Genomic DNA, 17474 nt, shown 5'->3' on the forward strand with positions numbered 1-17474 from the left:
TCTTTCCCCCCATTTTCTTCATCAAGTCAGAGGAACTTAGCTGTTTACATGGGAAGCCTTTGCTTTTCTAGCCTTGGCTTAACCAATCACCCAAAGACCCATGAATGCATCATAATGGAAACATCACAGGTTGCATCATAGTCTTCACAGTGAGGGCAGTTGACCAAAACTTTCATTTATTCATTTAATTCATATGCCAGCTTTCTCCCAAAGTGGGACCCGAGGATGCTTCCAGGAATCACCAATTAAAAATATTTACCATAAAAATTACAAGCTGTTAAAAGCACTATGTAAAATCTTTAAACAGATTAGAAATAACTGTTTTCCTTTGGATGTGCACTGACTCTCCAGTACTCAAACCAGATCAGTGTGTGTGTGTGTGTACACAAACTCAGACCAAGAAAATTTCATGGAGTAGCCTAGTCAAATCCCTCTCTCATCTCAATGCAATGCTATCCCTATTTTAAGCTGGTTTCTGTAGTTCAGGTCTGATAGTGAAATGAGTCAACAAAGAGTATAAAGCAGTGCTTCCCAACATTTTTTGACCAGGGAACACTTGACCAGGGACCACTCTCCAACATTAGTAACAAAAGGGTTACAAATCAGTTTTTGGTCAACTTTAGATTTGGTTTGGTTATTTGGAGTGCTGATTCAGAAAATTGCCTTGAATAGACCACATCAACTTTAGTACCTAATACAGAACATATGTCGTCCAGTAGTCACCAGAAAACTATATTTAATAATCTATAGTTTATGTGGTAGTAGTAATCTTTCATGGGTAGTCAGCCTCTTCCCTCCCAACATCCCCGTTACCTGGGCACCATTAGAGAGTTTTGCAAGACCAGTCACTCCTTTTTCTGCATGGTTTTGAGGGAACAGTGTAGTAGTGGTGAGGCTGTGGACCATATTTTCCTTTCTTTTGGACCACTTGTGGTCCACTGACCACAGGTAGGGAACCACTGGTATAAAGAAAGGAAGTGCATCAGGATAAAGCATTGGAGGATACAACTTTCACTCAGTATCAGATGCTAACCAGCCTACTCATTCCAGATACAAAGATCAGCTAGACAGGGAGCTAAGTCTTTCCCCCTCATTGGTGATGGGATGACTGGAAGAAAATAGTCTAGCTCAGGGACCTCATCACACTAGAGCAATTATCCATTTTAAAGCCTGTGGTTACCTACAGCAAAAAAAAACTAGGCAGAATTAAAAACAGACATAAAACTTTCTGTTAGAGAAATGAAGGATGCTTCTTGTAGTTTAGGGAGGGGTCTTTAAATTGCTTATCCAGAGAGATCCTGGATGCCACTCAACTACAAATCCCAGAACTCCGCTGGAGGCAACCACAGGCTTTAAAATGGATAATTGCTCTAGTGTGATGAGGTCCACGCTGTGCTCACTCCTGTGCGGCTCTCTCCAATCTCCTTTTGCCTTCTTCCCAGCATCTGCCACCTGAGGCAACCACTTCTACCTGAGAGTGGGTAGAGGGCTACCCACCTTTTTTGGCCTTAAAAGTCAGTCTGTATTACTCTGCGAAAGAAGCCAAACCATGGGTGTCGCTTACTGTAGCACTCTAGAGGTATAAAAGCACTAAACTTGTCATGGCATCATCCTTCAGTCTCCTGAGATCTGTAGTTTGATGAGGTACTTTTTGCTGAACTTCAAGGGAGTTCTAAGTCCCTCCTCAAACTACAGGATTATACAGAGTGGAACCTAAAACTTTGTAGTATAAATTTGCTATGACTATATAGATAAGATACCCATTAGGGACCTCCTCACACTGCAATCACAGGTGAAAGGGAATGTGCGCAGGGTGGCTTCGGATGCCCAATGCGCCCTCTCTCCTCCTCTCATTACACAGTGTGGTGGGAGAAGGTGCTTTGGCACCCTTTAACTCCCCCCATCAGATGGCAGAATGTGCATTGCCTTGCAACCTTTTCTGCCATCGCACGACAAAAAGGGGAGAAAAGTCTGGTTAGCTCCATTGGTTCATGTAATTAAGGTTCGTAATCTGGAGGTGGAGGTGCGTCAACCAGTTCTGGATGGGGTTACAGCCCCCCTGTACAGAAGTGTTTATTATAAAGTGTTTATTATTATGTGTTTAAAACTGTATTTGTGTTTTACATTGGTGGCCTATGGCCCAGCTGTGAAAGATAGGTTGCCATGGAGACAAGGCTGAAGAGGAGGTGGGAGGAGCTTAGAGAGAAAAAGGTTTAGAAAGTGCCAGTTAGTTTGAGTCAGGAGGAAGAGACCCTGAGAAGAGGAGCAGAGTCAGATAGGACTCTGGGAGAGTAGCAGAGTCAGGAAGGGACTCTGAGAAGTGAAGCAGTGTAGACTCAGTTAGTTTTAGTGTGTTAGTGAATATTTCTTCAGCAAGGGAGCTGAAGGGAAAAACTCTGTTAGGTTGCTTGAGTTAAAAGAGCTAACAGAGGGGTTTTAGGATCGCCAGTAGTGGAAGACTGGAGATCAGTGGTTTGATCCAGTATAGGACAAACAGTGAGAATATTCACAACAGGGAACACTGAAATAATAAAGCGCTTCACTAAAGAAAGAGTTTATAAGTTGTAACATCAATAGCCTGAATGTATCTCAACCAAGGCATATTGTAACCATCAAGCATATGCCAAGCTCAACATCTTTTTATTGCAACAATAAGCTTTGTTTAACAATAAACTTGTTCTCTTTGTTATTTTAAAACTGCCTCATCTCTATTGATTTTACGTTCGGTGCACCCACTCTACCAAAGTTACCTCACAACACAACAGAGATTATAATACCAGTGTCTCTATACATTATGGTGGCAGTTTAATTTAGCATTCTCGGAACAACCTTACAATTTTGGTGGCATTAATACTTCTTCGCATATTTTGGTGGCAGACGACGGGATTCGTTTAACAACTGATCGAGTGCCTTAAGATTAATTTAGGATTAAGTTGTGAGGTAAAAGTTGTTGGAATATGGCTACCAGGCGGCAGAGAAAGCTTGCTGAGGAAACAGAGGGAGACCAAGAAGCAAGTTCGGGCTCTGAAGCAGAGACAGAGCCGGTGCCTGTGTCAGAAATGGCTTATAAGTACAAACTAGAGATGAAACGATTGGAGATGGAGGAAAGACAAAGAGAGAGAGAACAGGAGATGGAGAGAGAGGCGAAACAAAGAGAATTTGAGGAAAAACAAAGAGAAAGAGAATTGGAGATGGAAGAAAGACAAAGAGTGAGAGAATTAGAACAGGAGTTAGAATTGAAGAGAATGGAGTTTGAGCTGCAGAAGCAAAGATTGGCTTTGTCTCAAACATCCAGTGACATCCAGGAAGGGAGATCTGGAGTGGATACCCCAGATTTGACGAAGAAATTCCCTAAATTTACCAAGGACGATGATCCAGAGAAATTTCTAATCTCTTTTGAGAGATGTTGTAGAGATTTTGGGGTGGCTAAGGAAAAATGGATGACATACCTAAGGCCTCAGATAAGTGGGAAACTTTTACAGATTTATGGACAGATGCCTGAGGAGTCTTATGGAGACTATGATCTGTTTAAGAAACAGATTCAACAAGAGTTTAGATTGACTCCTGAATATTACAGATTTAAGTTCAGGACATTAAAGAGAGATAAAACCCAAAGTTTTGCTCAGGTGGCCTCAAAATTGTCTCAACTGTTCGATAGTTGGCTAAGGACGTCTGAGGTAGAAGATTTCCAACAGCTGAGAGAACTTTTAAAGCTGGAACAATTTTTCCAATTAGTGCCTTATGATATTCGCTGGGTGATTCAGGATCGCAAACCATCCACTATTGTAGAGGCAGCGGTTATGGCAGATCAAATAACAACCCTAAAAGAAGGATTCAAAAGGGAAGATCTGCCAAGTGACAAAAGAACAAACAGGCAGCCATTTTATCAACAACAAACGCGCCCACAGCAAGAAAAGGGTTCTGACTTAGAAAACACCATCTATAGGAGGCAGAGTGTAACAAGACAAACTGCTCCTGAGGTAAAAAGAAGGTGCTTTCAGTGTGGAAAATGGGACCATATAAAGTATCAATGTCCCCTGTTAAGAAAAGAGAAAACAACCCTCTTTATGAATAAAATAAAAGAAACACCAAAGGCAGAACCAGATACTGTGTCAAAGGAGAGTTCAGGCTCAGAGCCTCAAGAGAAACAATGTTTGTTCATCTTGTCAAACAGCCCATCTAAGGATTACTTAGAATCCATTTCTATTGACAACAAAGTCATGAAAGGACTTCGAGATACAGGCTCCGAAGTATGTATAGTGCATCCAGAAATAATACCTCAGAAATTTCAGCAGCCAACCTCTGAAATAAGATTAAAAGGTTTGGGACCTGCGATACCAACAGCAGTAGTGACTTTGCCAATAGAATATGGAGGATGGAAGGGTATGTGGGATTTTGCAGTCAGTCCTGACATACCATACAAATGTTTAATTGGAAATGATTTGGCTAAGAAGATTGAAAGCTGGAGGATGACGTGTGAGGAGGAAGAATATAACAACGAAAGCCCTGATCAAAAAGCCATGTGTTTTGCCATACAACAGGATGGGGATGAGAGTCCGGAATCCAGCGCTACGGTTGCTGAGCTTGTTAAGAAGACGGGAGGAGTTGAGGAAATTCGGCGGGAACAAGGAGCTGATGAATCTCTTAAGCCTCTATTCGCTTTGACTCAAAACCCCACAATATCGGCAAAAGAACAGCCCTCCGAGTTTGTGTTAAAGAATGGTGTTTTATATAGAGAAACCAGAAATGTGAAGTCGACAGAAGGATCAGTGACATGTAGTCTTCGCACCCCCAAAAGACTGTGTTTACAGCTTGGGACACTCCTGGATCCATCTCTCCAGATGTCAGTCCAGGTAGATTCAATGATCAGGAGTGCTTACTACCAGCTTCGGCTGATATGCCAGCTGCGCCCCATCCTAGGTTTAGAGGACCTGAAGATGATAGTGAATGCACTGGTAACCTCAGGGTTGGACTTCTGCAATACACTTTATGTTGGGCTACCTTTGTACTAAATTTGGAAACTCCAGGCAGTTCAAAATATGGCAGCCAGATTGGTTACCGGAACATCTAGGAGTAAGCATATAATTCCTATCCTAAAGTCATTCCACTGGTTGCCAATTAGTTTCTGGCTAAACTACAAGGTGTTGATTTTGACCTTTAAAGCTCTACATGGTTTGGATCCAGATTACCTACAGGATTGCCTTCTACCATACAATCTACCCCAAACACTTAGGTCAGAAGTTCTCAACCTGTGGGTCCCCAGGTGTTTTGGCCTACCAGCTGTTAGGATTTCTGGGAGTTGAAGGCCAAAATATCTGGGGACCCACAGGTTGAGAACCACTGTCTTAGGTCCTCTGGGGAGTGTCTACTCTAGCCTGCCGGAACCTGACTGGCAACCTTCACCCAGATGACCTTTTCATCAGCCACCCCAAGACTGTGGAACAACCTGCCGGAAGAGCTCCAGCAACTATATGAGCTGTTGGAATTTAAAACACATTTGAACACCTATCTCTTCCAGTAGGCATACCCAGCCAGTTTTAATGTTTGTTCTGTGTATTTTAATAAGAACTTGTATAAATATGTTTCGGTGTGTGTATGTTTACAATGAGAAGAGATGGGTAAGAAATAAAATAATTGTTGTTATTGTTGTTGTCATCATCATCATCCTCCAATATGTCAGTCACAGTTCAAAATGCACCACATAGTTGTACTATAAGGTGGTAGTAATGAATAGGGAAGTATTTGATTTTCTACTTAGGCAGAAAAAAAATGAAATGCAAAGATACAGAATGGGGAACACCTGGCTTGACAGAATACATGTGAAAAAGATCTTTGAGTCCTTCCGAGGAGGAAGGTAAACATGAGCCAGTAATGTGATGCGGCAGCTAAAAAAGCCAATGGGATGTTTGCCTGCATAAATAGGAGCATAGCGTCTAGATCCAGGGAAGTCATGTTCAGAGGCGGCCCTAGGTAATTTTCAACAGTAAGCAAACAGTATTTCGGCACCTCACCACCAATCACTGATATATATTTTCTGTTCATTGTGGGAGTTCTGTGTGCCATATTTGGTTCAATTCCATCATTGGTGGAGTTCAGAATGCTCTTTGATCGTAGGTAAACTTTACATCCCAGTAACTACAACTCGCATATGTCAAGGTCTATTTTTCCCCAAGAGCGCCTCAAGAGCGCCCCTGGGCAAAATCAACTATACGGCAAATGCTTACTTTGCGTAATGGGTTGAGCCGCCCCTGGTCGTGTTACCTCTGTATTCTGCCTTGGTCAGACCACACCTGGATTACTGTGTCCAAATCTGGGCAGCACATTTTCTGCTTCCAATTTGTCAGAGTCATTATATGGAAACCACCCAAGAAAAGTATCTTTTACAATATTGCACTACAATCTCCCTGTTTCCTTTTATAGGCTTTGACAGCTTGCTAAGTGTTTTTTGATTTTGCATTTCCACGGCCTTTATCTTTATTCCATTAGGAATTTTCACGCTTCCATCCACAAATTCAGCCAATGTACGACCGACTGCTGAACAACAGAAAAGAGTGGAAAGCCCTGGCTGATGAGTACGATGCAAACATGAAAGCTTTAGAAGAAAAGCAAAAGGAAGAAGAAGGGAAAACAGTTAATAGTAAAGGTTAGAAAAGAAATATCAATAAGATATTGTAAATATCCCCCCCCCCCCCTTTGAGGCTACTGGTTTACAATCATCAGTATTTTTATTGTGTTAGCCAGAAGCCATGAGAAAAAAGGTAAGAAAAGGATACTGGGGTTAAAAAAAAGGACAAAAGACACCAAATAAAGTGTTAACTGGCTTTCAGTAAGGACCTCATCACATTACCTTTGGGCTCCATCCTAGGACACTTCCAGGATAGATCTCGCCGGAGGCCATCACATGATGCAGGGCTACCTCTGGTGGGGCTCCATCCTGGAAACATCTAAAGATGGAGCCCTGAGAACCTGGGAAGTTCCCCATATTCTCATTAGGTAAGTTGAGGAAAGTGCGGGGAGAAGTTGGGCAGTGATAGTTTCCCCTGTGGTATGAGGAAGGGGGCAATGCAGGGTGTGGGACAATGGTTTTGCCCCACTGCCCCACAAATGCCCCCACTGCTCCCTGGTTTGAGGACTTCAGTGTGATGAGGTTCTTAGTCTACCTGATAGCAAGATGTACCTGGATAAAAGTACAATCTGGAATATCAAGTTTTAGTTTTAATGCTAATGATGTCTGTTCTTTCTCCCATAGGAGCCATGCCAACTTGCAATGGAGAAAGTGTCCCTCCATCTACAACATGTTGCATAATTTAAGACCCACCTCAGCTGTTTCAGGCATGATGTATTACAGAACCTAGATTTTTTTGAAAAGCATTTTTAGGCTTAGTTGTCAAACACCAAAAGTAAATACTGTAACCAGAAGATAGTTATTGGGGACTCTGTTGCTTCAAGAGGAAGGAAACCAGTACAGCCTCAAAGTTTTGGAAGCTGCCTGATATTCAATAATAGTTTTGGGGTCCAAAGTAAGCGAGTCTTGCATGAAATAAAGAAAATCAGCCCCTTATGTTTATGTTTCCACAAAGTAGCACCGATACAAAAAAAAATAAAGCAGATTCTGAAGCATTTTCTCCATGTGCTTTTCTGCTCCATTGGGGCCCCTTCTACACTGCCATATAAAATCCAGATTATCTGCTTTGAACTGGATTATATGGCAGTGTAAACTCATATAATCCAGTTCAAAGCAAATGAGGTGAATTATCTGATTTGACAATCTGGATTATAAGGCAGTGTAGAAGGGCCCATAGTTTTCTCTTTCTACACAACACAGGACTAGGAACTATTCAGAGGAAGAACTGGCACTTATTCATCAACAGAGTTTCTTTTCATGCGATGAAATGTTCAGAGACAGACTTATCAGACAGGCTTAAGAGAAGGTAACATTTTAAATTTGGGATGGGAGCAAATGGTAATTTGATGCAATTAGATGTGTTCATTGTGGATTTAAACTGAATGTAAATACATTATTTTCTAATTCTATAATGTCCACATTAAAAGTTACCTGTAGGAAAAGTTATATTTTCTATTTGTGGGCTATTCAGAATGAGAAATAAAATTAAAACTAGCTCAGTTGTTCTTTATTTACATATTTATTTATTTACATTTATTTACATAGCAAAACTGTCCAACTGAAATGAATGCATCTCATCTTGAGGGGAGATCCAACTGAAATTAATGGCATTGAAAGAACTGAAATTTAAAATAATCACATTTAATTTGCCCTCCTGATTTCAAAAAGTATTGCATCACAACAAACATTATCTGGATCAGAGGGCATATATCCAGTGTCAGAGCATACAGTTATGTTTTCTCTACTTTAGAAGATTTTATATGCTTGTACACAAATGTAACTTGAATCAAATTGTTTTGGCAAGAAAACACATTTAAAAACTTTGAAGTGAACAACTGAACCGAAAACATACCATCTTTAGTCATCTTTTATTCATTGTATATTTTAAGTTCCCGGGTCCAGATTATAATAGTCTACCTTTCTCCCACCCTTTTGTTCCTTTTGTCCATGTATGTTGCAGTTCGTCTGCAGCTCAGGCTGAATCTACACTGCCATATATGACCACATCAGATGGGGCAATTTGCCCATCATAAGCCACTTGCTCTCCTTTTTTGTCACGGAGCCCAGTACATGACACACTACTACTTCTAACCAGATTCCATGGTGAAAAGGAAGAGCAAGCAGCATATACTGCTACTGCGACAACACAAGAAGCTTCCCTTGTTGCCTTTGAAGCAATGGGTGGACGTCTGGGTGGCGGACGCTTCCCCCCTGTGGGATGAAGCCCAATGTAAATCAGGTGATGCGGGGCGTGGAGCAACAGGTTCTCCATGCCCTGCCAGTGTCTTGCTCAGTGCCGCAGTGATGGCAAAAAAAAAAAAAACCCTCCAGGATCTCAGACCACTTCATCTCCCTCAAGATGGGCTGCATAAGTCATGCCTTGGGTACATATAATCTCAATATTTATGGAGATAACTTTAACATTTGGCTTCCTGTAAAAGATGGATGAATTTAAAATTCATCTTGTTGCCTAAGACTCATTTTCAGAGACTAGCTAACTAATTTCCCAACAGACTGAGTTTGAATCTGCTTTGAGAACAAGATTCCACTGATTTCATTTTTTAAAAACCTTCTGGGATTTCCTCATTTTGCTGTCCACAGGGATATTCTTGTTGTTGCTGGAGAAACATTTAGAGGAGTTGTGGTTTTTATGAAACTTTTCCTTGATTGAAGTCTGCTGGGAGGAGGCTGAAAGCTAAACAGTGGGTTGCTTTCATAGAGTTCAACCTTATTTCTCTTGCAATTTGTCACAATTTCCCATCGCACATTGGGTGGGGGGGGGGGGGGAGGGATGCCAGCTAGCTTATAAAGTCTATCAGCAGGTGTAGGTTTAAGACATCCTGTGATTTTATTTTATCGTTTGAGATAAAAGATGGGTTGATGTCCATTTGCACATGTCTGACTTCAAAAATATAGCAGCGATTTTAGTCAAGCTTCTTTGGCTTTCATTTTAATCTCAATGTCAACAGCATTATAGCCCTAGCATTCCTCCCCTTTCCCATCCGATATATATCTTCTTTTTTTTCAATATAGAATTTGAAATTATTTCACCAAAACAGAGGCCCTAGATATAAAGCTAAAAACTGCAGTGATGACAGAATCAAGACACTTCAAGTAGAAGTCCATATCCCTGGCTATCTGGTGGGACAGCAACCATGTTGACACAGAACTGATGCAATGACAATGAGAAAAAGCAAAGGAAACAAGAATTCATTTCAATTAATATATTTATTTTAAGATGCTGCTTTAATTGACCTGAATGTGCCATCTAAACATGGCCGGTGACTCCTGCTCAATGCCCAAGGGAAGGCGAATAACCTCCAGGGTCTCAGGCCAATCTGCCCTGGAGGAAAATTCCTTCCCGACCCCAAAAGTGGCGGTCAGCACCACTAGCCCTGGGCATCCCAAGAGCAAGAGCCATGCGCAAGTGCCCCCTCCCCACAGTCCCTCTCACAAAGCTAAAAACCACATCACTATTCCTTCTTCTTTCAGATAGGGAATGAACTAATTTCCTGAACAAGGATTAGCACTCGTGCCTGAAGGTCCAGATAATTTCTTCATTATTTACCCCTTCATAAAAATCCTTCCCATTTTTGATCTCCTGATCAACCTTATAAACATCACTCATTTTCCTTCCTTTGAAAGAAGACGACGTCCCTTTGGATTCAGGGTGTTTTCAGGGCTGTTTTCTTCCTTGCATAACACATTGTGCTGTAAGTAAAGATACACAAAATTAGTAAAGGCACCAATGTTTTAATTACTCAACGGGATGAATTCCTTCCTTACCTACTCATATCATATCGGTTTATCTTACTTATAATCAAAGAGTTACACTTTTGTGTTCTTAGATTGCACCACATTAAAACTTCATTGGTGTTCTCAGTGATTGGTTTGAACAGCAAGGAAACAAGTTCAAGAACCTCTTTGCTTTTCCAAAAAGACCTACCTCTTAAGTATCTATTACCATCCCTGTGTTGCCGTTGCACATCTCTCTAGAATCATACTATTTTGACTTGCCCTTAATTATATTTTTTTTTCTTACAAGTTGTTGATTTTCTCTCTCAGTAAATAAAAAAATTGAAAATATTCTAGCCATTTCCAAAAGTGAAGGTCCAACATTTCTCTAAAACACCACTTTGAACCTGTTAAAGAAATAGAAAAAGAAAAAGAATGCCAGAAACACAACAAAACAGTCGGTCTTTAGGAATCAACACAAACTGGTGATGCTTGCACTTTGTTCTCTCAGAAGACAACGCAATGTAAAAAATATTATTTCTTGTTGTGTTTAGTGTCATAAAACAATCCATCCCTCTATAGCAGAAAACTTGAAGTCCAACTGCAGTGTCCTTGAAGATAAAATGACATTAGGGTGGCAGTAGGTTTGTGCAAAAGGAATATTCCTTTATAGCAGAGAAGAAAATAAGCAGCTTTATCCAGATGCAGCAGAAAATATAGTTCATCATAATTCAAAATAAAATATAGCTTAATTCAGAGACTTACATATAAAACAAATGGTCCTTTCCAAAGATCATTGTATCAACAATCTGCAGGAGAAAAATAACAAAGTTCGACACCCTTGACAGCAGTTTGGAAAGAGCTCCAAACTTCTTTCTTTCTTTCTTTCTTTCTTTCTTTCTTTCTTTCTTTCTTTCTTTCTTTCCACATACATCTACCTTAACCTTGGTGTTGATCCTTGCAAAAACTTTTCTATATGCCTTACCTGACTTATGCCTTCTTTCTTACCAGACTATTAATATGATTATCTTTGCCACCTGTCATCACATAATGGATCACCAAGAGATCTGTTTGCATTGAACAATTCCATCCAAATCTGCAAAGAAGTAACTAAATCACCATATAACTGTCAAAGCATCACAGGGAGAATTTTCAAAATTCCCTTCCAACCTGCTAAAAGGGAAAAAAATTAACCAGAATCTAAAAACTTACATCACATTATTCATTTAAAAAGACTTGGGGGGGGGGGGGGGGAGAAGAAAAGTGATGATCAATACAAACGTGCAATGTTTTATACTTAGTTATCTTTGAAGACGCACCAGTACGAGAAGTCTTGTTTCTTACCTCACTAGACGTTTTGTTGTGCTTTGATTCCTGATCTTGCCAAGCTATTAATATAATTATCCATATCATCAGATCATCGGTTGTCAGCAGATCTTTTGGGTACTGGACAATCACTTCCAAAGAAGTCACTAAAACCATCTAATACCCATTGAGCCATCACCGTGACATCTTCAGTGAGTCAGCAAGGGAAAATGAAGCACACCTCTCTTCTTTAGCATTTAAAGCTACTGAAAACACATAGAGTTTAAAATCTTGTTAAAAGACACAGATGTCTTCATTCCTTTCAGCTCACTCAATCTGCAAAACTTTTGACTTGTAGATCTCGTAAGAATCTGGAAAGAAGGCCATAAATGATCAAACAAATGAGTCTGGAGCTTTTTTTGAAGAGGGCAGCGAGCAGGAATGGAATAATGACCTTTATCTATTTTTCTAATAAATGATCTATTGCATAAATGATAAAATTTCAATTACAATCTAACCTTTAATTCTTTTAGCCAATGCTTGATGTCAACTTCAACATATTGCTTCTATTTGTATCTAATGGAAACAAGTGTGTTTCCATTAGGGTGGAGCATTTGGGGTAAACCTTGCTGACGTTTTGTGTCCCGGCTTTCAGTGGAGGCCCCAATCCGTTTTTAGGGAGCCTCCTGAAATTGGGAGGGTAGATATATGTTTCGCTGTCTGGTGCTGAAATATCCATTTTCTATTGGCCCATTATTGGGAGGGGGGACTTTCGACCCAGGCATGCACTTTAAGGAACTTTAAAGATGGCAGCGAGCATCTTTAAACCTCCTTAAAGTGCTTGCCTGAGTCGAAAGTTTTAAAGGAGGTTTAAAGATGGCACCAAGCATCTAAAATCTAAAATCCCTCACAATCCTAACCATCTATGATTTGATACCTCTTAATTCCTCAGGGTTTGCCTCACCTTTATCTGGGGAGTGGAAGGGTTCCCTGGCTGGGGCTGAAGACACCCCGAGATAGGGATACAGGGGAGAACAGGGATTGCACTCGGGATGAAAACTAGCCAGCTCCGCCACCATTTCCCACTGCCGTTTCCCCCTTCAGTCGGGAAACCTACCTTGTGCCACTCCTGAGGTCTTCATCGTTGGCTGGCCTGTTCCATCTGACCTCCTTGAACTGGAAACTAGGGGCAGACCCACAATGGGATCCTTGGCATGGGGCTGGGATACGCCGTGTTCACTGGCGGCTTGCTGGGACTTGCCCTCCATTGCATTTGCTGGTGGTCTTCCTGGGGCTCCGTGCTCCCTTGCTTGCTGGGGCTGTTGTTGCTACCTGGTGCTGCTGGACTCCATCTCAACCAGCTTCCATCCCTGTGGTGCTGCTCCATCAAGCTGCACCACCGGGATGGAAGCCAGTCGAGAAGGAGTGCAGAAGCACCAGGTGGCAACAACAGCCCCAGCAAGCAAGGAAGCATGGAGCCCCAGAAAGGCTGCTGGCAAACGCGACGGGGGCAAACCCCGGCAAGCCACCAGTGAACGCAACACATCCCAGTCCTGCGCCAAAGAACCCACCGTGGGTCTGTCCTTAGCTCCTAGCTCGAGGAGACTAGGTGCAACAGACCAGCTGATGATGAAGACCTCGGCAGTGGCACAAGGTAGATTTCCTGATTGAAGGGGGAAATGACAGTGAGAAATGGTGGTGGAGCTGGCTCGTTTTCCGCCTCAGGGCAATCCCTGTTCTCTCCTCTGTCTCTGTCTTGGGGTGTCTTCAACCCTGGCCAGGGAGCCCTTTGACTCCCTAGATGAAGGTGAGGCAATACTCGATAAAAAGAGGAGGCACCCAGTCTTTGATGGTAAGGATGGTTTGCTGGGAGATTAATAAAAAGACTAAACTGTGATGCCGAAAAGCAGGCTTGGAGCCAGTACCTGCTCCTGTTTGCTTTCGTGTCAAGTTTATTTTCGTACCAGGAGGGGCCTTCCTGTTCTGTGTTCCCGAAGGAACGAAAGAAAGGAATGAAATGGGAGAAATTAATTCTGCACACAACTCTAGTTTCCATTCTGAATGGAGAAATAATACTTAGCTGCAGGAATCAGTCTTGACAAAATCTTGTAGAGAGAGCCAGACAAAAAAATATAAATAAAGTGCCAGTCTTTAGGTATTAGAAATAATAAAAAACTTACCTCAGCTCCTTGATTTCTTTCTTACTGTCTTCTACATACTGCGTAACTGATATAGTTAGAAAGCAAGGCCAAATAATATACAGACTTTGGTCACTGTGAAAGATTAAAATATTTCAGCTGCTGTATTTTTTCCCAACCACTTTTAGAGTACACTTGTTTACAAAACGTGTTGATTTGCATTTATTTAAAAATATGAAAACTCTTTTTTATTTCTAAAAAGACATTATGTACAAGTACAAGGTGAAAAAGAAAGCCTTTAACAAGCCTAACTATTTTCCAGGCTAGGAATTCTTCCAGTTAAGCAACTTACTTCATAGGCTTACCAACAGGTTTGTAAAGTTCACCAGAAAGGCCTTTTACTTTCCTGACACTCGCCTTGTTCTTTGCATTATATCAGTTTTTGTTACCCGTTCCTTGCTTTTTGAAGGTTGTCAGATGCCAGAAATTTCATATTTTTCCAGCAAAAAAAAAACTAGGCAGAATTGAAAACAGACATAAAACTTTCTGTTAGAGAAATGAAGGCTGTTTCTTACTTTTTTGAATTGCCGTCTTTACCATACATTTTTCTTTCTTTTTTTTTTTGCAAAAGCCATACGTATTGTACGAAGAGCACACTTTTTGATTTATCCCACACGGTTTTCTTTCTCCGAAGCAAGGGACACCAAATTGAAGACCCACTTCACATTGCTGATATTCATCTCTGACACTTCTCTCTTCTTGGATCACGTCAATAATTGTCATCCTTTAAATTATTGCTTATTTTACAAAGCTTTTTGGAATCCATAGTTTTCTTTATTAATTTTCAGCACACTCACTTAAAATTTCTTTGAATTCTGGAAAGAAGTCCATATAGGATATAATGTTAAACATTGTAATTTGAAGATAAAAGCTAACAGGAAAAGAACAATCACCTGTTTACTTTCCAAGAAATGGTATATCGTATTTTTTTTTATAAGAATTGAAATTTTCCAGCCAATTCCTGAAGTAGAGATTGCTTCAGTTATGTCTCCAATTCTTCTTCCCTATACCTGGGTGTTTGTATCCTGAATGGAGAAATAACTTAACCACTGCGATCGATTCTGACAAAATATTGTTGAGCCAGGCAAATAAATAAAATGACAGACTTTAACAATTGGGAATAATGAAATGCTTACCTCAACTCTTGGATCCCTCCTTCTATTCTCCTTCAGAAAGTGCAACCATCATAGTTAAAAAGTCAAGCTTTAAAAAGGCACAGGCATTAGTCACCGTGAAATATTGAAATACTTCACCTGCAGGATGAGATTTGTTGAAACCACTTTCCGAAAATACTTTTTATATATCTTCTTAACAAATCAATTTATGGTTGTTTTAAAATTCCCTTTCAACTCTACAAAGAGATTACATGTGAGTCCAAAGTTAAGAAATAAACTGTTACACGTCCTATGATTATTATTTTTTCCATTAAGAAACTTACCGTATGGAGACCTACCATTATATTGGTGAAGTTCACTGGAGAGGCATTTCCCTTTCCAGAAAGCAGCCTTGTTCTTTATCCCATATAGGATTTTATGCCATGTTTGTTGCTTCTTTATGCTGGTCTGAAACATAAAATTCCAGCTAAAAATCTAGGCAAAGTTAGGAAATATTGACATACCCACCTCATCTGCTGGTTCCTTTTCTTTCGGTCTCTTTCAGACAGTAAAACCCTCTCTTCTAGAACGGGCAGGGCTTCTTTCCCAACTGCCAGACTTACCACGTTCTTTGGGCATTGAGTGCAAAATTCAAATCCTAAAACTGAAGTTTGTTTCTTACCTCTCATCTGCCATACAATATACGTTCTTTTTTAAATCTCATATACTCTTCACACAATTTATCCCAAGTTCTTTGACTGACATGAATAGCAGGAGGGAGGATTCAGTCTTTGCCCATGTTCTCTCCGTTTCCCTAATAAGAGATACACGAATGAGAAACACACCTGGGAATCTCATGTTCTGAAACCTTTACAGGAAAATAAGCACTTTGTTTGCTATGTACTTTTATATTACCCCTTTTACAGAGCCAAATATGATTGATCTTTTTTTGCCCTCATTTTCTTCATCCAGTCAGAGGAACTTAGCTGTTTCCATGGGAGTACATTGCTTTTCTAGCTTTGGCTTAACCAGTCACTCAAAGACCCATGAATGCATCATAATGGAAACATCACAGGTTGCATCATAGTCCGGGCAGGATCATCTCTCTTTGGGAGAGGCAGTTGGCCAAAACTTTCATTTATTCATTTAATTCATATGCCAGCTTTCAGAAATCACTAATTAAAACTATTTACCATAAAAATTACAAGCTGTTAAAACAGTTTAGAAATAAGTTAGTTTTACACTGATCTGATTTTGGGAATGTTATGTTGATATGTAGGTTGAGTGATTGCTGTAGTGGACATACATGTTCATGCTCAGATTTCACTTTGTGGATGAGAGTAGGTTAAACTGTTTCCCTTTGGATGTGCACTGACTCCCAGCACTCAAACCAGATCAGTGTGTGTGTGTGTGTGTGTGTGTGTACACAAACACAGACCAAGAAAATTGCATGGAGTAGCCTAGTCAAATCCCTCTCTCATCCCAATGGAATGCTACCCCTGTTTTAAGCTGGTTTCTGTAGTTTGGGTCTGATAGTGAAATGAGCCAACAAAGTGTATAAAGCAGTGGTTCCCAACCTTTTTTTGACCAGGGATCACTTTGACCAGGGACCACTTGCGAAAGAAACCAAACCATGGGTGTCGCTTTCTGTAGCACTCTAGCAGTATGAAAGCACTAAACTTGTCATGGCATCATCCTTCAGTCTCCTGAGATCTGTAGTTTGATGAGGTACTCTTTACTGAACTTCAAGGGAGTTCTAAGTCCCTCCTCAAACTACAGGATTATACAGAGTGGAACCTAAAACTTTGTAGTATAAATTTGCTATGACTATATAGATAAGATACCCACTAGGGACCTCCTCACACTGCAATCACAGGTGAAAGGGAATGTGCGCGGGGTGGCTTTGGGTGCCCCATGCGCCCTCTCTCCTCCCCTCATTACACAGTGTGGTGGGAGAAGGTGCTTTGGCACCCTTTAACTCCCCCCATCAGATGGCGGAATGTGCATTGCCTTGCAACCTTTTCTGCCATCGCACGACAAAAAGGGGAGAAAAGTCTGGTTAGCTCCGTTGGTGCATGTAATCAAGGGTCGTAATTTGGAGGTGGAGGTGTGTCAACAAGTTCTGGATGGAGTTACAGCCCCCCAAAATACAGTATTTACAGCTTGGGAGTCTCCTGTATCCATCTCTCCAGATGTCAGTCCAGGTAGATGCAATGATTAGGAGTGCTTACTACCAGCTTCGGTTGATATACCAGCTGCGCCCCATCCTAGGTTTAGAGGACCTGAAGATGATAGTGAATGCATTGGTAACCTCAGGATTGGACTTCTGCAATACACTTTATGTTGGGCTACCTTTGTACCGAATTTGGAAACTCCAGGTAGTTCAAAATATGGCAGCCTGATTGGTTACCGGAACATCTAGGAGTGAGCATATAATTCCTATCCTAAAGTCATTCCACAGGTTGCCAATTAGTTTCTGGCCAAACTACAAGGTGTTGATTTTGACCTTTAAAGCTC

At 40.9% G+C, this 17474-nt stretch overlaps 1 protein-coding gene across 1 annotated transcript in view; it reads left to right on the forward strand.

Moving 5' to 3' along the window:
• Positions 1-7621, forward strand: part of PDE6B (phosphodiesterase 6B) — a 41065-nt gene extending 33444 nt beyond the window's left edge. Inside the window, exons 21-22 of the mRNA XM_067463972.1 lie at positions 6487-6643; positions 7250-7621. Of these exons, the coding sequence (XP_067320073.1) occupies positions 6487-6643; positions 7250-7311 (219 nt within the window). The 3' untranslated portion in view covers positions 7312-7621. The remainder of the gene's footprint in view (positions 1-6486; positions 6644-7249) is intronic.
• Positions 7622-17474: the final 9853 nt, after the last annotated feature.

This window comes from Anolis sagrei, chromosome 2 (assembly GCF_037176765.1).
Source record: "Anolis sagrei isolate rAnoSag1 chromosome 2, rAnoSag1.mat, whole genome shotgun sequence".
Lineage (NCBI taxonomy): Eukaryota > Metazoa > Chordata > Lepidosauria > Squamata > Dactyloidae > Anolis > Anolis sagrei.